Source organism: Myxocyprinus asiaticus, chromosome 15 (assembly GCF_019703515.2).
Source record: "Myxocyprinus asiaticus isolate MX2 ecotype Aquarium Trade chromosome 15, UBuf_Myxa_2, whole genome shotgun sequence".
NCBI lineage: Eukaryota > Metazoa > Chordata > Actinopteri > Cypriniformes > Catostomidae > Myxocyprinus > Myxocyprinus asiaticus.
Window position 1 is genome coordinate 46,337,612 of NC_059358.1, and position 21,793 is coordinate 46,359,404.

The following is a 21,793-nucleotide window of genomic DNA, read 5'->3' on the forward strand; positions in this document are numbered from 1 at the left end:
AAATATTTCTGCAGCATTGAAGGTCCCAATGAGCACAGTGGCCTCCATCATCCATAAATGGAAGACGTTTGGAACCACCAGGACTCTTCCTAGAGCTGACCACCTGGCCAAACTGAGCGATCGGGGGAGAAGAGCCTTAGTCAGGGAGGTGACCAAGAACCCGATGGTCACTCTGACAGAGCTCCAGCATTTCTCTGTGGAGAGAGAGGAGAACCTTCCAGAAAAACAACCATCTCTGCAGCACTCCACCAATCAGGCCTGTATGGTAGAGTGGCCAGACGGAAGCCACTCCTCAGTAAAAGGCACATGACAGCCCGCCTGGAGTTTGCCAAAAGGCACCTGAAGGACTCTCAGACCACGAAAAACAAAGGTTGAACTCTTTGGCCTGAATGGCAAGCGTCATGTCTGGAGGAAACCAGGCACCGCTCATCACCTGGCCAATACCATCCCTACAGTGAAGCATGGTGGTGGCAGCGTCATGCTGTGGGGATGTTTTTCAGTGGCAGGAACTGGGAGACTAGTCAGGATCAAGGAAAAGATGAATGCAGCAATGTACAGAGACATCCTTGATGAAAACCTGCTCCAGAGCACTCTGGACCTCAGACTGGGGTGAAGGTTCATCTTCCAACAGGACAACGACCCTAAGCACACAGCCAAGATAACAAAGGAGTGGCTCCGGGACAACTCTGTGAATGTCCTTGAGTGGCCCAGCCAGAGCCCAGACTTGAACCCGACTGAACATCTCTGGAGAGATCTGAAAATGGCTGTGCCCCCATCACAGCTCCCCATCCAACCTGATGGAGCTTGAGAGGTCCTGCAAAGAAGAATGGGAGAAACTCCCCAAAAATAGGTGTGCCAAGATTGTAGCATCATACTCAAAAAGACTTGAGGCTGTAATTGGTGCCAAAGGTGCTTCAACAAAGTATTGAGCAAAGTAAAATCAAATGTACTTATGTACATTTGATTTAAAAAAAATAATAAAAAAATAAAATAAATATATATATATATATATATATATATATATATATATATATATTTTTGTTTATACATTTGCAAAGATTTCAAACAAACTTCTTTCACGTTGTCATTATGGGGTATTGTTTGTAGAATTTTGAGGAAAATAATCAATTTAATCCATTTTGGAATAAGGCTGTAACATTACAAAATGTGGAAAAAGTGAAGCGCTGTGAATACTTTCCGGATGCACTGTATTGTGTTGACTCTGTTTTATTAGTCTGATACAGAAGCTGACCTATTTAAAGAGCACAGCAGTCACTTTTAGATGGATAAACTATGATTGCTCCAGTACTTTATGAATCTTGCTCAAGGACTGCACAGAAAATCTTGTGTAATATGAGCTTCTGAAAGTCAATAATTCCTGTTCTAAGGGAGAATAAAAAACTAGCTGAGACAAATATTCTCAGTGTCTGACTGCTCAACTCTTGAAAAGCCTGAAGATGATTTTTTTTTTTTTTTTTTTTAATTCCACTACTTCAGCACAAACAGAATTGGGTCACAATGCTTAATTGCCTCCCAATCAACCTTTACTAATGTAATGTCACTTATATTTAGCTGGAGTAAATGGGACATTTCAATATAGGAGAGAGATAGGACAGAATAAGCATTGGGGTGTGGAGATGATGGAATGGACTAGATCTTCTGCATTGGCCATCAATATTAATTAACCCTTCTTAAAGGAATATTCAAGATTCAATACATGTTAGGACCTGTAAACAGCATATGTCATATGCTGTCGATTACCCCCAAAAATACTGTATGTGCATCCTTATGTGCACATGTATATATTGTATATGTTTGTACATATACAGTATATTCAATTTTCTTTTGTCATGATTATTGCTTCTTATTAGTCTCTTTATGTTGTTAATCTATGTCATCACCAACATATCGTATAAATTCTCGTACTTTTATACTTGGCCAGTAAAGTCTAAAATAATTTCGATGCGTACAGCAGTTTGTAAAACCGAACAATTTTTTTGTGTACAGAAATGCACTTTCAATGGATGTCTACAGTCCGCATAACGCATAACTGTCAACAGTTGTTTTTGTTTGTATTTAACCAAAAATATTCTTTTAATTTACTGTGGGGCTGTAGGACAAGGGATAAGTTAGGGTCAGGGTGAGGGTCAGTGTTAGGGTGCATTGATTTAAGCATGGTTCCCTGTGATATTAATGTTAACGTATTTGGCCATGTCTGAAATTTTGAATTTAAACTGCTCTAATTAGCATGTAACTACCATAAACTTAATTTCATAATAATTTGACAAACATTTAAACCATTTGAGAAATTCAACTGTGATAGATTCTTCAAGAAAGCAAAATTTTTCCTGAATCTTGAGATGATGATAATACTAACCTGTTTTTGTCTCCTTGTGTCTCTATAGGTTGACCTGCCTTTCTTTTTTTCTATTCTACCATATTCTTTGGACTAAAATGAATCTGTGTGTGTTCTGTGTTGATCGCCACAGGTTTAGCCCCTACGAATGGTATAACCCCCACCCATGCAACCCTGACTCGGATGTGGTGGAAAACAATTTCACCCTGCTAAATAGTTTCTGGTTCGGAGTTGGAGCTCTCATGCAGCAAGGTAGACGCCTCTGCCTGCCTCTCTTAGCACACATCCCACTCTTTTGCTGGGGGTCCCAACTTGTACTTGTCAGGCTCACTGTGATGCATGGGAGCCTCTGTGCATGTAGATTTAGGTTTGAATGGGTTGCTGGCTAGTTGTATGAATAGGGATGTGTGAGTCTTGAGAATCGTTCAATGTTGATTAGAGGATGACGGTTCATTGGTTATGCATGCTGAATGTTTCCATAACGACCATTCTCTTCACTCTTCAGGGTTTCAGCAGTTATGTCCAATTTCTGAGCCATAGTTAACAAGAAACATTTGCAGAATTACACAAAGACAAATGCTTGGTCCTGTGACATAGACTGCCATGTGTAACACTTATTTCAAACCCCAACTTTACCGAATCCTTACGCCACATCATCTCAACTGCAGGATGTCTGAGAAAGGTCTTTGTTTATTAACCTGCATGCCTTTGCGTTGCATTAGTGTACAGTTTAGTCAAATTTTGTTGAGTTTTAAAAGATACCAGATTATTGTTTGCATAGTATCATGGATAATGTTTGCACTGCATCTATCAAATGGAATGGAGCACAGCTGGGATTTGGTTGCCATGTAACATTTGCATTGTGATTATCTGTAAAACCTACCCAATGGAGAAAGAATAATTGAGGATTGGCTAAAACCAGCAACCACTTGTTTGTAATGTTGACAGCATGGGTATTTGTATTTACATTGATTTCAATGTCATCAATTAAGAAACATTGGGGATATAGAATGGTGCAATCATGATAGCCCTAACAAAAAATCTAGAGTTCTGGCAAACTAGCTAAAACTTGCCACAAATATTCCTCAGATATTCCATTAATTATGTTCACATTGTAATGAGCTTGTGATTCGCTGCAAATGTTTGCCAGAAGTTTGCATCTCTTCACTGGTAGTGGTGAACCTGCAGCAAACCTTTGGCAATAATGGACAATTTGTCACAAGTTTGCCGCAAAGCTCATTTGCATGTGAAAATGACCAGTGGCGAATTTGCGGCAAGATTGATGCAAATTTGACATGAACTCTCGATTTTTGTAAGGGGTATACAGTGTTTCATATCACTGTGAAAATGGAAGAATTAAACCTTTCAGTTTTAATTGGCCAACAGTATCACCCCATAATGTCATGATTGTAGGGTGTCTTTGGGACTTATTAATGTTTTTCTGTTAGTATGGAAGAGAAGATGTGGCATTAGGCTGAGGGTTAAAGAGGCAGGTTTCCATTTGATGACTGTCTGCATATAATGATGAGTGAGTAACACTACACTGTAGAGAGGCTCCCTTGTCCATGGCTTGTCAGCCCCCAGAAAACTGTGGGATGGCATGTTTGGACATGACGTTACCTTGGGTACATGACAGTCAGCCCCAACCAGGTTATGCAAGGTCACCATCACAACTGTATGGTCAGAGCCAAATTGTCTCTCAGGTCCAGTGGGGTGAGACTTTGAAATGAAAGCATTCAACTCTCTTCTTTGGACAGTTTTCTTTTGGTTTCTTTGTAACTGTGACATTATTGAATGTTTGTTTCTTTACAAAATTTGTTGTGAGCCCTAGGGCACCTGTTGCACTATTGATACAATTTGTCAGATCATTTTTAAATGTGAAGAGTGTAATTTCTGCATCACTAGCAGCACTAAGCAGAATTGCAATAATATTTCCAATAGGAATTTAAACTGACATAACTCCCTTTAGGGTTGCCAACTGTCCTGTATTAGCAGCAACATCTTATATTTTTGCCAAAATAAAGACATCCCAGACAGGATGCTAATGTCCTGTATTATAGTGGTGAAACACTTCCTGCTGGGAAAACATTCTCTATTCAAGGCATAGTGTCCCGTATTGAAGCTGTAAAATATTCAAGGCACCTCGAGGGTGAATTCAAGTAAATTTGGCCACTTTTTGACAGCGGCCCAATTTATCGAAATTCAATCTTGCTGTATTTAAAAATTACACACTTCAACTTAATCAATAGAACTGATAGTTTTTCAGAGGAAAGAGTGTTGAATCTCTCACTCTATTCTTTCCCTCTCAATGGCGCTTGAGACATCTGTAGCAAGAGTTATATTTCCAAACTTTGATTGGCAGGTCACTAGTGCATTACCATTCTTTTTAGGCCTGATTGAAACTCATCGCAATTGATGTAACTGCTAATCTTCTCCATTGTGTTTAGCTACAGACTCAATGTGCCAGATCAAAGCTTACAACTGACTCATAATACTGGAGAAGAGATGCCAGTTATTTCCCTGCTCTGATGTCCTTTGACATCTCCTTTACACTTATTACACTTAGGTTATCATATAAAATGGCTCTTCATGTTGTCTTTTTCCCACGAGCCAAATTGATTACTGAGTTGAGTAATACAAAGTCTGAAGCAAACTATGGTTCCCTATCTGTCACTCACTCAATGTTGTGTCGATGTAGTGACACTAGGGGTCACTCTTGGGAGCCAGAGACACCTCTGGTCTTTGATAAAAGGCCAGTGAAAATTGGCGAGTGGTATTTGAATGCCATTCCCCTGGACATTCAGGTATAAAAGGAGCTGGTATGCAACCACTCATTCAGATTTTCTCTTCGGAGCCAAACGGTCATGCTCACTGAGCTGAATTCCAACGACTGTTCATTCACCTCTGCTGGATCTGACAGCGCATTTCAGTGGCTTCTCCCCCCTCTGCACTGGTGCAATGCAGAGAATGCCCCTGGATGCTTTGGCAGAAATAAGAGTATATTTCTCTAAAAGAGTATATTTCTCTAAAAGAGCGGCACACACGGAACGTCTTTTTAAAGACGCGCCTTTTTAAAGATGCCTTTCCGATTGTGTGTTATTCCTGGTTGCGCTCATTATCTCTTGACTTCTGATCACTGTCTTTCGTGTCTGGGCACTGCTCATGCGGAGACAGCATTCGTGGATGGTCATGTTCTCATCGCGAGGACATGTCCATGGCAACGATGCGGTTGCGGCTCGCCTTCGTAAGAAAGCAAGCCACCCCAGAGGCTCCCCGGCTCGGTCATTTTACCCATGGGTATAAGACCAGCGTGGCTAGTATTGGGGGTGATTTGGGGATGCCAATGGGACCGCCTCCGCAGGGTATCCCCCTGCGAACCTCCCATTCCCCAGGACGCTCGTCTGCCCCAGTCGGGCTACCGGAGAAGTCCGCCGGCTCGTCTCACGATGATTTCGACGTCTTATTCAGAGCCCGCGAAAGTGATGAGCTCTCGAGTGCAGCATTGGAGAACGGGCTCGTCCAGTCGGACGCGGAAGCCTCAGCTGGGCTCCTCCCTTCGGGGACGATTGCCCAGTCACAGGCTGACACGGAGATGACGACATGCTTTCCTGGGCAGCCGCGAGCGTTGGCTAGAGTGGAACCCTCCCCTCTTCCCTGAACCCTCGTGGCTCGATGATTGGTTCCTGGGCTCACGGCGCTGCTCAAAGCCATGCCCCGCCCCCGTTCCTTTCTTCCCGGAAGTGCATAAAGAGCTGACAAGGTCGTGGGAGGCACTTTTTACTGCCCGGTCCCGATCTTTTCAGCTTCCCTGCCCTCACTACCCTCGATGGTGGGGTGGCCAAGGGCTATTCGGCAATCCCCCAGTGGATAAAGGTGCTCGCGGTGCACCTATGCCCGCAGAGCGCCACCACCTGGCGCGGGAGCCCAAAGCCCCCGTCCAAGGCCTGAAGGTTTATGTTGTCTCTGACGGCCAAGGCCTATGGTGCCGCTGGACAAACCGCCTCTGCCCTGCACGCCATGGCTCTCCTGCAAGTCTGCCAAGGCGCTAAAGGAACTGCACGAGGATAGTTCCGCCCTGGGATTGATGCAGGAACTGCGCTCTGCGACCGACCTCGCTCTCTGAGCGACGGATGTTACCTCGGGTGGACGATGTCCACATTAGTGGTCCAGGAGTGCCACCTTTGTCTCAACCTGGTCGAGATGGGTGAGGCCAACAGGACACGATTCCTTGCTGCCCCCATCACCCAGGCTTGCCTATTCGGTGACACCGTCAAGGACTTTGCCCAACAGTTCTCGATGGTGGAGCAGTAGACGGAGGCTATCTCAAGATCCCGCACCCCGTCTACTCATCGCCAAGGGGGTCCCCCTGCGATGACTGCGCCGGCTCCGCCGTAGCCCGCCCCTTCAGCCCGGCCCCGGCGTGGAGCCCACCGCAGGAAGCAGACGCCACCCGTCTCGCGGCCGCCCAGAACCCGTGAAAGGCTTCAAAGCGCCCTTAAGACGGGCGACCCAGGGACGACGAAACCCGCTGCTCTGGAGCTAGTAAGCAGACCTCTCCATCTTTTTGTTACCTTTGCATTTAATTGCGCTGCATGCCCAAGTGGCTGCAGTACCCAAGAGTTCAGCAAGAGCAGTTTCCTTGTTCCCTGGGTCACGTATCTGGTGTGCACGGCCATCATCATGACCACCATCCACCACTCTATTTGGCAGGTTTGGCGTTCCAGCGGCGGTCAGTCTCTATGACAGTCTCCACGGGTCACGAGGACAGGCCTCTTCCTCCCCCATCCCAGGCTGGTCCGGGGGTTGTCACAAGGAGCCAAGTAAGTGCTTCGATGTCCTTAGATTCAGCACGGCCACGACATGGTGTGGCACCTTGAGCTCCGCCCCGCCGTGAGGCCCCACCTGACGGTACTTCTTTTTTAGGGAGTGGAAAAAAAGAAGGGGAAAAGAGGCCATGACTGGGTTAGCCTGTCTCTGTCTTTTGGGTTGTTGACTTGTCCCCAAAGGGCCGTTCGACACTCATAACTATGTTGGGGGAGGTTACGTGTTGACCTGGTGTGCTAGCTATGAGACATACAGTAGTCTGCCCACCATACACCGCCAGTTCACGTAACACAGTTCAGCCAATTGTGACGTTTCGTATAGCGACACAACATCGAGTGAGTGACAGATAGGGAATGTCATGGTTACTTGTGTAACCTCCGTTCCCTGATGGAGGGAATGAGACGTTGTGTCCCTCCTGCCACAATGCTGAACTACCCGCTGAAATGGCCGGCCCTTATATCGGCTCCTCAGCATAAAACCTGAATGAGTGGTTGCATACCAGCTCCTTTTATACCCATATGTCCGGGGGAGTGGCATGCAAATACCACTCGCCAATTTTCATTGGACTTTTATCAAAGACCAGAGGTGTCTCGGGCTCCCAAGAGTGACCCCTAGTGTCACTACATCGACACAACGTCTCGTTCCCTCCATCAGGGAATGGAAATTACACAAGTAACCATGATGGTCTCTTATATAAGCTTTAATACAAGGCAGAGAGTCTGTCACTTATCGTGAAACTGAGATTTTCTAATTAAAATGGAACATTTTCTTATTAAAACTGACCCGTAAATTTTCAACATAAATGAATTCTCACCTTCACTAGTGTTGACAGCTTAGCATGGGCCCAGAACATAGTTAGCATTTCTGCTAGACAATCCAGCTCAAAATGGTAGATATTTTCTAGCTGGTGATTACAACTTAGTCTCATGAGAAGTCATAATAATTAGTAAGAGATGGTGAAATTGTAAGAAATTTTACAAGTTGGCTCATTCAAAAAAGCAAGTCTTTTACACCCAGGAGCCAACAAATTAAGTTATTATGCTTTTTCCTAAATTTAACCCCTTACCCAAACTTAAACCTAACCATAAAGTCTAACCACTTACCTAAACCTAGTGATTTAACCCATGATTTTATTAGAAGAATGACTGCTGTATAGCACTGAATAAAGAGAAACATCATGATGTGATGAGGAGGAGGGCGTGGCCAGGCCGTGAGGGCACTGAATCAGATGATTAGTGAGAGAGTGAGATAAAGGGAAGCCGGAGATGCCAGTTTGGGAGAGAGAGAGACACATGTGGCCGCATTGTGTGTGTCTGTGTCCATGTTCGTTTTATGTTGTTTTAATTTGGAGTTTCTCATTAAACTTTATGTTGACTGTTCAGCCGGTTCTTGCCTCCTCCTTGCCCATCCTTTAATTGTTACTGTTCAGCCAGTTTCTGCCTCCTCCTTACCCATCCTTTAACTGTTACTGTTCAGCCTGTTCCTGCCTCCTCCTAGTTAAAGGATGGTCAAGGAGGAGGCGGGAACCGGCTGAACAGTCAACATAAAATTTAATGAGAAACTTAAAATAAAACAAACATGAACACAGACACATACAACGTGGCCGCGTAGTCTCTCTCCCAAACTGGCATCTCCGGCCCCCCTTTATCTCGCTCTCCCACTGATCATCTAATTTAGTGCTGGCCATGCACCCTCATGGCCAGGCCACACCCTCCTCCTCATCACACAGGGTTTTGCACGTTCTTCAGATTTTTTTTCAAGTTTAACTCCTAACCCAGACTCCAGACCTAAACCTAAACATAATGTGTAACTCCTCACCTAAACCCTAAACTTAACTCATTTAATAGGAAAATAACTTCTGTGCAACACAGAAAAAAGAAAACATTGGGGTTTAGAACGAGACAAGGGTAGCTTATTACAAGTTATTGACATACATCAGTCATTTGTATTGCTGAAATATATATGTAATGAGGAACCAAATTTGTTCACATATATTTGCTTTCTTAAAATAAAGTATTGGATAGGAGGATAGCAAAAATGTCATGCCTGCATTACATCGATTTGAATTTTTGTTTGCTGATTAATTGGTCTCTGTGGAAATAGAAGTCATACTTGCGAATCTGTGCAATATCTTATGATTTCAACATCTCATACGAATTATTATGAATTGTCATGAGACTGCATTGGTCCAAGCCGGCAGACCATTTTGGACCAGCAACAAACCAGCAACCAGCTGGTCATACCAGCTTATGGTGGTCAAGCTTGCTTTTGGAATATGGTGACTGTTCAACCAGCTATTGACCAGCTTGGACCAGCAAATGTCCAGTTAGAAATCAGCTACCATGTTCCAAAACACAGCTACCAGCTTAAGCTGGATTTTGCAGCAGGGATTTGTTCAATCTTCCAAGCATGTTGGGGTGCCAGGTATGAGTAGATGAAGCCTTGGTGCTGGTCCTCCCATTGCGACCACTGCTCTATCCTGACCACAATCTCTGCTCCTCTCCACTAGGATCTGAGCTCATGCCCAAAGCCCTTTCCACCAGGATAGTAGGAGGCATTTGGTGGTTTTTTACCCTAATCATCATCTCGTCCTACACGGCCAACTTAGCTGCCTTCCTCACTGTGGAGAGAATGGAGTCTCCAATTGATTCAGCTGATGATCTGGCCAAACAGACCAAGATTGAGTATGGGGTAGTGAAAGATGGTTCCACAATGACCTTCTTTAAGGTGAGTTGGGGCTGTCATGACACTTGTGCTTGCCACACAATCTCATCCCTCCTTTAGACAACATTTAAATAGGATTGTGATGTAATTATGTATTTTAATTGATTACAGCCTTGCTAACTGAGCCACCAGTAAGGCCAATTACTGGCTACATTGAAAAGATGTATTTGTAATATTGGAATTTGTGGTTAGTTCATGTGGCTAACACTTATGCTCTGAAATATTGAGGTGTGGCGCTCACGTGGGTAATGTGAATTCAAATCTGGTTTATGACATTTGCTTACATGTTCCCCCTTTTGTATACACCATTGCCTCTCCTCAAACTCAGTACTTTTACATGCACTTTAAAAGTTGAATGTCAGTTGGACTAAAGCAATAGATTTGTCTTTTTACAATGCCATGTAAACGCTTTTGTCCAACTGAAATCTTTCCAGTCTGATTTTTATGAAGTCGGACTAACAGAACTAGAAAAGGAGATTGTAGTATCGCTTCATCCAGAATACACATTAACTGGACCATAACTCACCTTGTCATTGTGCGCATGCTAATTGTGATGAACAAATTATCTTGCACAGCACCATTTCTTGAGCTCAATGTGAATTCAACCAATCTTGCAATTTCAATATATGTCATACCGATGACTCAGAGGTCAAAGTCTGCATGTTTCAAAGTGTTTTGGATGATTTCCCCCCCCTTTTTTCAATACTATTTTTGTAACATCCATAGCACGAGTTAATTTCCCGATCTAAACATTTTTTAAAAAAATAAAAAACTTGTCTAGACTGACAATTTTCTGATGTCTGGATTCTATCTGCAGGGGTTTATGATTATACCAATGGTTTGATATACTGGTAATGAGTACTTTATATGAGAAGATAAATTTTACATTTAGATGGCAAATGCCATATCCATAACATTCGAATTGCTCAGAGGTGGCACGGGGGCTCAAATACTCAATTACGCACTGTCATGTTTACTGTTGCTCAATTACTCAAAAACCAGCTGTAGCTTGATTATAACTGTGCATATAAAATTACTGACTAATGTTATGTTGTTTGAAAATGGCCCCAGATGTAGTAGGTTTGAGTAATGCACCATTTTGAGATGTAAAAAAAAAAAAATAGAAAATTCATATTTTTAGTAGTGCCTCAAAATTGGCAATTTATAGTGCAACAGTGATGAGAGGTATCAGAGTTAATGTACACATCCTCTAAGAATGTCCTGTTTTGAATTCCTTCTTCACTATCTGAATTACTTCGATAAAGCAGTTCAATAGACTATACAGTTGTGCTCAAACTTTTGCATACCCTTGGAGAATTGGTAATGTATGTACCATTTTTAAAGAAAACATGAGTGAGCAGGCAAAACACATTTCTTTTATTTCTTATGGGATTCATATTGAACTGTAGGTTACAACAGAATGGCACAAACATAAAACAAAACATGGCAACAAAGAAAAAAATGAAATGACCCCTGTTCAAAAGTCTGCATACCCTTAGTTTGTAATACTGTGTATTGCCCCCTTTAGCATCAATGACAGTGTGCAGTCTTTTGTAATAGTTGTCTATGAGGCCCCAAATTCTTGCAGGTGGTATAGCTGCCCATTCGTCTTGGCAAAATGCCTCCAGGTCATGCAAAGTCTTTGGTCATCTTGCATGAACCACATGTTTGAGATCTCCCCAGAGTGGCTCGATGATATTAAGGTCAGGAGACTGTGATGTCCACTCCAGAACCTTCACCTTTTTCTGCTGCAACCACTGGAGGGTCAACTTAGTCTTGTGCTTAGGGTCATTGTCAAGCTGGAAAGTCCAAGAGCGTCCCATGCGCAGCTTTCGTGCAGAAAAATGCAAATTGTCTGCCAGTATTTTCTGATAACATGCTGCATTCATCTTGCCATCAATTTTCACAAGATTCCCCGTGCCTTTAGAGCTCACACACCCCCAAAACATCAGTGAGCCACCACCATGCTTCACAGTGGGGATGGTATTCTTTTCACTATAGGCCTCGTTGACCCCTCTCCAAACATAGCGCTTGTGGTTGTGACCATAAAGCTCTATTTTGGTCTTGTCACTCCAAATTACAGTGTGCCAGAAGCTGTGAGGCATGTCAAGGTGTTGTCGGGCATATTGTAACCGATATATTCTGCATATTCTGGCAACTCGACCATACAGCTCATTTTTGTTCAAGTATTGTCGTATTGTGCTCCTTGAAACAACCACACCGTCTTTTTACAGAGCAGCCTGTATTTTTCCTCAGGTTACCTGTGGGTTTTTCTTTGTATCCCAAACAATTCTTCTGGCAGTTGTGGCAGAAATCTTTCTTGGTCTACCTGACATTGGCTTGATTTCAAAAGATCCCCGAATTTTCCACTTCTTAATAAGTGATTGAACAGTACTGACCTGCATTTTCAAGGCTTTGGATATCTTTTTATATCCTTTTTCCATCTTTATAAAGTTCCATTACCTTGTTATGCAGGTCTTTTGACAGTTCTTTTCTGCTCCCCATGGCTCAGTATCTAGCCTGCTCAGTGCATCCACATGAGAGCTAACAAACTCATTGACTATTTATACACAGACACTAACTGCAATTTAGAAAGCCACAGGTGTGGGAAATTAACCTTTAATTGCCATTTAAACCTGTGTGTGTCACCTAGTGTGTCTGTAACAAGGCCAAATATTCAAGGGTATGTAAACTTTTGATCAGGGCCATTTGGGTTATTTCTATTATCATTATGATTTAAAAAGGAGCCAAACAACTATGTGATAATAAATGGCTTCATATGATCACTATCCTTAAATAAAAGACAGTTTTTTGCATGATCAGTCATATCATATTTCAAAATCAATGCCAAAATTTCACAATTTCTGCCAGAGTATGCAAACTTTTGAGCACAACTGTATGTGAAATCTGGCTCTTCAAATGGGATCTGAAGTATCTACACGTTCTCACTCCCAAGGCATCAAAGACTGACGCTTGTGCAACAGCCCAGCGTGTCAATCTACAGACGCCAAAAGCGCCCTCTGGTGTCAGTTTCCGATGCAACCGGCAAGTGCGTTCTTTTCAGTGAGAAATGTTTGATGTCAACTGACTGATGCGATAGGCATTACAATTTTAGCATTGTTTAATTATACATTGGGGTACAATTTTGTCATTGTGACATATGTTGGGGGTATGATTTTCATTTCATTTGAAATCAGCTACATTATTCACAGTGGTTAATATTTAATCTGTTGTTTATCTGTCTATATAATCTACCTGTACACATCCTGCACTGCTGAAGTGACCCATTTCATTCCGGGTGTATTCCGAGTCTTACAATAATTTTATGTGAAGAACAAACCTAAATGTACATTTTTATCACTGATCACGGTCACCCGGCATCCACCATAACACATCCTGCACAAGTTTCGTATTAACACATTCAAAATTTGCTGCCTCACGCGTAATGACATGGGTTTGACGTCAGAGACTCAGCAATTATGTCATTGGCTCTCGCGTGTTTCATGACCGATTGTCACGAGCTCAAGTACTTACCATTGGCTCTCATGTGTCTTGTGACCGTTTACAGCGACCTTAAGTTCGGATGTACATGTATTTTTTGAATGAGACTTGCCAGTAGAATCAGGATGACACAGGATCAGGATGCCTTCACGGAGGGGGAATATTTTTACCGATTAAAACCTTCAGTTTCACTCTGCTACACACACAATGCTATCGTATGTTTTGGAATATTACTATAGTGCATTTTTATAAATAAATGATCGTCACTGTACTTTATCTGCTTGTTACGTATTTTCTGTTGTTGAGAACTGGTTGAGTTTAGGCATAAATGTGCAGTTGGGTGCTTAAAAATATCTATAAATAGTGTAATGCATATCAAATTATGAATATCTAAGTGTCTCTTTCATGTTTTATATTGTTGATTATCGGTTAGGTTTAAAAATGGGGTTGGGTTAGGGGATCTAAAATACATATGATTGTATAATGAAATATCACACTAATATATTTATAAGTATTATAAAACATTGAGGTTAAGCACACAAAATAATATTCAAAGACTGATAACTGATGACAAAGTTTTCTCATTGAAAACAATGGGGTTTCTCACAGCGTCAATAAGAGGACGCCAGGGGGCATCATGCAGACGTGGACGGCTTCTGTACAAGTGTCAAAATGGGATGCTTAGGGAATGAGAATGGGTTGAAAGTATGCTATAAAAAGCTAAATGTTTGAGGATTAAGACTTTATTCTTGAAGTCATAACTGAGGGCGCATGTCAGAGCTTTTATTGCCATGGTCTGCTGGAGATGACAAAGATTGGAGGTGTTTTATGAAGGCACAGGTTTAGTGCCTGTATGTGTGAAATCTCCTCTGCATTTTTTTATGAAGTCCCAAAGGGTCATGCACATGATCACATGACATTTAAATGTCTGTTTTTGTCAATATTTTTCCACAGAGAGTGTCCTCTCAGTGGGTTTGTGATTGTTCTAGCATTTGTGGCCAGTTCAGTGAAATCCTCAGCCATATTGGTGCTAAATTGAGAATAAGCTGTTTCAAAGGACTTTGTGTGGTTCATCTTGACCTCTGCCTTATGTTCTTGTATATATTCAGAGGCATTTTATGGTCAAAAATATCTTCTGTAGCTCTATGAGTTCTGTCATATAACTTAAATGCCAACTGGATGAATATCTGTTTTGTTGACAACACTTACAATAAGTTTATATACAGTATGTAAACATTAGTTCACATAACACAATAACAATATTATAACACAACAGTAAACACTAACTACTAATAAACTACTTTTACAGCATTTATTATTCTTGGTTAATGTTAATTCTTACATATACTAATTAACATTAAAATTGTAAATGTTAGCATTGGTTATTGCATTCTGAAATAAGATGAACTAACAATAAACAAAAATACATATTTATTAATGAACGTTAAAGAATATTAACAAATGCAATTTATACAACCTTATTAAAAAAGTGTTACCATTTTGTTTTCTTCTTTTTTCTCTCTCTCTTTAAAGTTTATATATCAAAGTTTTATTATGTACAACCCTATTTACTTTCCTGGTAAAACCCTACACATTTTTGGTCATATTGTGAACAATTAAAATTAATGTTATAAAAAAAAAAATATTTCACTATCCAATATTTATTTTTATTTTTTTTTTATGGATAAAATGATATGCTACCATTCAACTGTTTAAGAAGGCAAATAACCCTAAAATGGTGCTATTTAGAAACATTTTAAGAGTATATATATATATATATATATATATATATATATATATATATATATATATATATATATATATATATATTAGTTACCACATTAATCAAATTTTATAGATTCACATTTTTTTATTGCAGAGATGTATCACAAGTAAAATTATACCTGAACTAATGCTTCTAAAAGACACTTCAGTTAAACACTGCTTCAAGATGATATTGTACATGTTCAACACTCTGAGCTCCAGGTCCATCTCTGTGTTTTCTACTGAAACAGAATTTCACCCGTGCACTATGTCAGGGTGTGCTTTAGTACTATAGTATGAAAAGAAAGCCAAAGTAGCAGAAGATTATGTCCATTTTTGGCTTCCACCATCTGCAAGCCAACAGTTCCCTGAGCTGAATATATTGCCTAAGTCTGATTCATTACATTGTAGAATATTGTAACCCAAAGCAGGTTTAGAACACCAGATATGATCCATCTCTTCTCTGGAGGTTTGCTTTCTTTGTTCTCTTCTGCTCAGAGGCATCTTAATATCTGTCACATCTAGTATGCCACATTCAATGCATTAAAAGATTTTATGATCAAAAAGAGGAGTGGAGCAGGCTCCCTGGGAAAAATATCTCATCTCAGTAGGTCGTTAAAATGCAAGTGGATGGTGATCTGACTTTTGAAGCTCCTAAAATCACAGACAGGTAGCATAAATGTCATCCATACAAATGCCATACTACCGCTACTGACCGGAAGTGATTATTTATAGTTAAAAAGTACTTAAATATTCATCTTTTTCACATCAAAAGTGATCGTATTGCTTTATAAGACATTAATTTAACTGCTGGAGTCGTATCTGTGACGTTTATGCTGACTATCTGTTCTTCTTGGTGCTTCAAAAGTCAGATCACAATCCACTTGCATTTTAAGGACCTACTGAGTTGAGATATTTTTCTATATTTCTTCAAATGTGTTCTACTGTAGAAAGAAAGCCATACACACCTGGGATATCATGAGGGTGAGTAAATTATGAGAGAATTTTTGTTTTTGTTTGAACTAACCCTCTAATCCTTTTGCTGGAATTTTTCCCTGTACTGACAGATCCCTCAGCATGAGTTCTTTAATGCCCACTGTAATTAAAAAATGTTATCTTACACTTCACAGCAGATGCACTTGAGGACACATTTTTTATTATCAAACATGTAATATAATTTTTAGGTGTTTATAATAATTATGATAGAGTAGATGCGGTCGTGATTGCCAGTTTGTGTGCCACCATGCCGTTCACATTGCAATGCAGCAGTTCGTCAAGCATAGATGGTTCTAAAAACCTAGCCCAACTTTGTTGCACCAGAAATGGTGAGAATGAGTGACGGACAGAACGGGAGAAGGCTCAAGTGGACAAGTTTGTACATTCTTTGTTTGACGTCAGAAAGCATCACTGCATTGCTACATCAAAACAGCCAGCTCCGTTGGTAACAGATTTAAACTTTTATTTTGTGATTATGTGAATGTTTTTAACATTTGGGGGGGGGGTTCTCCCTTTTCTCCCCTTTTCTCCCCAATTTGGCATGCCCAATTCCCAATGCACTCTTGGTCCTTGTGGTGGCGTAGTGGCTCGCCTCAATCCGGGTGGTGGAGGATGAATCTTAGTTGCCTCCACTTCTGAGACAGTCAATCCGTGCATCTTATCACGTGGCTTGTTGAGCATGTTACCGCAGAGACCTAGCGTGTGTGGAGGCTTCACGCTATTCTCCGTGGCATCCACGCACAACTCACCACGCACCTTACCAGGAGCGAGAACCACATTATGGCAACCACGAGGAGGTTAACCCAACGTGACCATACCCACACTAGCAACCGGGCCAATTGGTTGCTTAGGAAGCCTGACTGGAGTCACTCGGCACGATTCGAACTTGCGACTCCAGGTGTCGTGGTCAGCATCTTTACTTGCTGAGCTACCCAGGCCCCCACAAGATATTGTGATGTTGATGTAACAAGAAAAACTCTTGTAGTAGGATCTATTTGCAGAGGGCTTTTTTTTATTTTATTTATTAACAATTTTTGTTGATTCCATTCAACAAATTAAATAAAGTTTAATGGGAACAAATAATATCGGAATCAGAAGCAGGAAAAGGTGATAACCAGATGATGAGAACAATCCGCAGTAATCGTTGCATGATCGGAGCCCTCCATCCTTTTTTCAGCAAAGAAGAAACCAGCAGCCACATGGGAAGTAGAATGACAGATAAAACCCAGACGCAGTTCTTCCTCCATATATTCCTCCATGACCTTGGCCTCGGGGATGGACAGTGGGTGCGTGCCTGGTAAAAGGTCAATGGCACAGTCCTGAGGTTGATGTGGAGGGAGCTCTGTGGCCTTCCTTTTGCTGAAGACTAGAGACAGATCCTGGTATTCGGTGAGTACATTGGATGGGAGATGCCCCTCCTCCTCTTGCACCTGAGCCATGTGGCAGCGTATGAGGTGAACTGATTTCAAGCATGTGAAGAGGCACGTAAAACTCCACTGAAGGATCTCACCTTCTCTCCAGGAAATAGTGGGGTCATGCTTAGAAAGCCACGGTTAACCCAGAACTAGAGGATTGATGGGTGTGTGAGTGACCAATAGCTGCAGTTCCTCTTCATGAAGAGCTCCGATCCAAAGGGTGACTTTACGGATGGATCCAGGGCCTAGGGGTCGACCATCTAATGCTGTGACATAGATAGAAGGAACACAAGGGGCAGTATCAAGGCGGAGCTTTTCTACTATATTGGTAGAAATGAAATTACCAGAAGCTCCAGAATCGATCAAGGTTAGGATTACCACATGAGATGTCTCGGTAAAGAGAATGACTGTTACAGTGATGCTCTGATTAATTACAGGGTAAACAGGAAAATGACTCACTGAGTTAGTGTTGTTGGCAGTCGCTGGATGAATAGGGCAGGAGGACAGAAAATGTCCTGCCTCACCGTAGTAGATACAGAGTTTCAGTCAAAGGCGTTGTTGTCTTTCCTCCTAAATTAACCGTGTGTGGCCAACCTGCATAGTTTCGGGGGTGACATCCACGTAGTTAGGGAAGGAAGCAGAACTGAGGGAATGGGAAGCTGGAGTGTGGGTTCTGATAAGGTTGTCAATACGTATGGACAGCATGATGTATTGTTCGAGAGAGAAGTTGTCGGCTCGGCTGGCCAATTCGGATTTAAGGTTACAGTTCAGTCCCCTGCAATAGATGGTTTTGAGAGGAGCGTCCGGCCAACTGCTCTGTGGGACTGGCAGGGTACGAAATAATCTGCAGCAGATGATTTACCTTGGCAACAGGTGAGTAGACGATTCTCTACAACCTTGCCCCCCTCCAGATAAGCAAAAACGGACCGAAAGTGAGATTTAAAACATTCTAGGGATGAACAAATCTCAGTATCACGGTCCCACACAGCAGTAGCCCACTCCAAACCTCTCCCAGACAATAATGACATGATAAATGCTACCTTGGATTCCTCGGCGGGGAAGGTTTGTGATTGTTGTGCGATATAGATGGAACATTGATGGAGGAAACCACTACACTGGCCAGGGGAACCGTCGAATTTGTCGGGCAGGGCCAGATGTGGATTATGGCTGACCGGTTGGGGCATGGGGGAAGACAAGGTAGAAGGCTTAGGAGTAGAGGCAGAGTTAACTGTTGTGGGAAACCCGGATGTGGCAGAAGCTGCGGGTTGTTGCTGACGGAGATAGCTCAACACTTCTTCCATGGCTGCTGATAGCCTGCCGAGCTGGTGGTGATGATTGGCTAAGATAGTGGCTTAAGATGAGAGCTCCGCATGCAGTGGTGAAGTCTCTGCTGGATCCTTGAGTGGTGAAGTCTTCTGAAACAAGGAAAACGCAGAGTTTTTAATGGGAACAAACAATAATAGAGTCAGAAGTAGGCAAAGGTGATGACCAGATGATGAGAACACAGTAAACAATCCAAAACAGAAGGCAGAGTGGGCAAACACAAAGAAACAGGCAGAAGTCAGGCAAACGGGAATGCTAACTTGGTTAAAAAAGACTTTGTGAAGACTGAGAGAACTGGCAGAGATATAAATACACAGATATAATGAGCTAAACAGGAAACAGGTGAGTGTGATGAGGTGGCATCTCAGAATTCAGGCAAGAGAGACCTCATGTGGTGATTGGAGGAAGTGGACAGTTTGGGTGTGGAAATTACAGTTGAAAAGACTATTTGAGCAGCTGATTCATTATGACAACCGCTTCAGTCTCTCGTAAATTCAGATCGCACTGGTTTGAACTTACTTTGAAAGGGTTAAAATGGTCAAAATGCACTTGACTACATCACACGTCTGGATATATGCCCAATCTTTGCCATTTAATCATCATTTTATGAGACACTGCTGCCATGATCAATCAAAAATTTACTCAAACATCTATTTTAAATAAAATTCTAAATGAGTGCGGGATTTATTGTGGTAGACGCCGGGGGACCGTGATTGTTGAATTAAGACATAAATTTGGGTCTGTTCTTCACACAGTGATCAGAAGACATGAAACACACCCAGAAAAAAACAGGTCACTTCAGTAGAGCAGAATGTGTACAGAAAATAACAGATTAAACATTCACCACTGCAAACCAAAATTTTTTGCTGATTTAACATTAACCAATGTGAATAAATGTTCGCGAGTTCAAATGAAATGAAAGTCATACCCCAGTCATACCCCAGTTATGATAATAAAAATTGTTCCCCAGCAAACTGTATTCCAAGAAAAAATTCTGTTGGCCCAACGTCAGTCTATTTGTGCTGAAATACTGCTGAAATAATTGTTTAGTGAATTCTTACTTGGCTTGTTCACTTTTCGACTCCTGCTCCCCTCATCTAACCACTGCAACTGCTATCTTCATGTTTTTAATTGGTTGAGGAAGTTTTAATGGAATCTGCAGCCAGTTCTCTGTTGCAACCCCCTCACTAGCACATGCTCATATTTCCTGAGCAATCTTCATCTCATCAAACATCAGTGAGTATTTCTCTTTGGACCTCTGGACTGTAGAGATGAGATATACAGAGGAAGTGAATCACAGTTCCCAATGCAATCTGAGCAGCAGCAGAAGAGAGCAGCCACACCTGTACAGACACACAGTGATGTTCAGAGACCTGTGAATCAACCAGGAGAATCATTTGTTCAGCAGCAAGGCAACTCGGGAAACGTGAATGCCTGTGACATAGGGGTTTTGTTTTCAATTATGATGCCAAATGGCTTAACCAGTCACACATGGGCATTTTAAATAGATTAAGATCAACACTATGAGTTTTGCGTGGCTCATTGTTCATAGTGAGGGAGTTTTCTGGTGATATGAAAATTTGAGAAGCTACAACAACATATTTTATTCATTTTCACACAAACCATGGCAATAAAAGGCATTTAATGTTTGCATTACATAAACAACTACATTTACGAGCTTGTGATCCAATTTTGCGGTATCTCAAGTGATAGAGCGATGCGAAGGACAGGTACGAGGGTATGAGCACCACATAAGCACCATGAAATGACGTGGTTTCTTTAGTAATTGCATTTTCTGTCTCACATTTGCTTTTATGACACCATTGGTTAGGTTAAGGTTTAAGGTTTAGGGTAGGGTGGTGGGTTTTGTTGATTTTAAAGGGATAGTTCACCCAGATTGAAATTCAGTTATTGTTTATTCATCCCTGTCTTATTATAATCCCTTATGACTTTCTATCTTTTTCGTAAATTAAAATATATATATATATATATGCCCAGCCTTATTTGTTTGAACCGGAGTACTCGGAAATCAAACAGAGAGAGATGGAGGAGGCTGAGAATGACATGTGATAAAAGGTGTCTTTTATATGTTAATCAGAGTTTTTGTCATATCCAGCCACGATGGGACATTCTGTCGATCGCTTGGTTTATATTTGTGGCGTCGCACCAAGAGTCCCGTCCGCTATGAACTGGCACTGGTCCAAAATCTTTCTCATAACAGTATATTGAAGCCAGCATCTCACTATCCCAAAACGACAAAATCAAGTAAAAACTACTGCCGAATGTTCTGCTGAGGTCTCACTCTCTTCAGTCGGAGGTCTGTCACACCCACACTAGTTCAGCATGGAGAAGACGGGAGACAAAACGGCTCCCTCCGCCTTTCTTTACGGTTCTTCCAGTTCACTTTTGGTAAGCGAAACATCCAAAACCTCCAAAAGACTGCGGTCTCCAGTACTCTCTGTCTGACTGTAGCTGACTGTGTATGTGTGGCTGCATCAGCCTCCTCCATCTCTCTGTTTAATTTCCAAGTACTCCCTTAAATAAAGGTGGGCATAGAAATGCATCTCTTCTTCGCCTTCGAACATGTTTAGTAAGTTCTGTTCTCTGTTTTTTGTGCAGCTGTGTTGTGTTTGCCTTTACTGCAAACTTGCTGCAAATTGGTCACTCATTATTTTCAGATGCAAATGAGCTTGTTATTTGCTGCAAATGTTTGCCAGAAGTTTGATTTTTTTTTTTAAGAATTGTTATTACTATCCCTGTGGCGATAGATAATCAAATTCGTTTTTGCATAAACAGCCCATTCTGTTGCTCTCGTGCAGTCTCCTGAATGTGCACAGGACAGCAATGATCGGTGAAGATTTTCACTTAATAATTTATTTGATTTTTGCTT

The 21,793-nt window shown here is 41.7% G+C and overlaps 1 protein-coding gene across 1 annotated transcript in view; it reads left to right on the top strand.

Moving 5' to 3' along the window:
* LOC127452521 (glutamate receptor ionotropic, kainate 2) overlaps positions 1 to 21,793 on the top strand; it is a 415,871-nt gene that overhangs the window by 326,815 nt on the left and 67,263 nt on the right. Inside the window, exons 13-14 of the mRNA XM_051718020.1 lie at positions 2,490 to 2,608; positions 9,690 to 9,907. Coding sequence (XP_051573980.1) covers positions 2,490 to 2,608; positions 9,690 to 9,907 — 337 coding nt within the window. The remainder of the gene's footprint in view (positions 1 to 2,489; positions 2,609 to 9,689; positions 9,908 to 21,793) is intronic.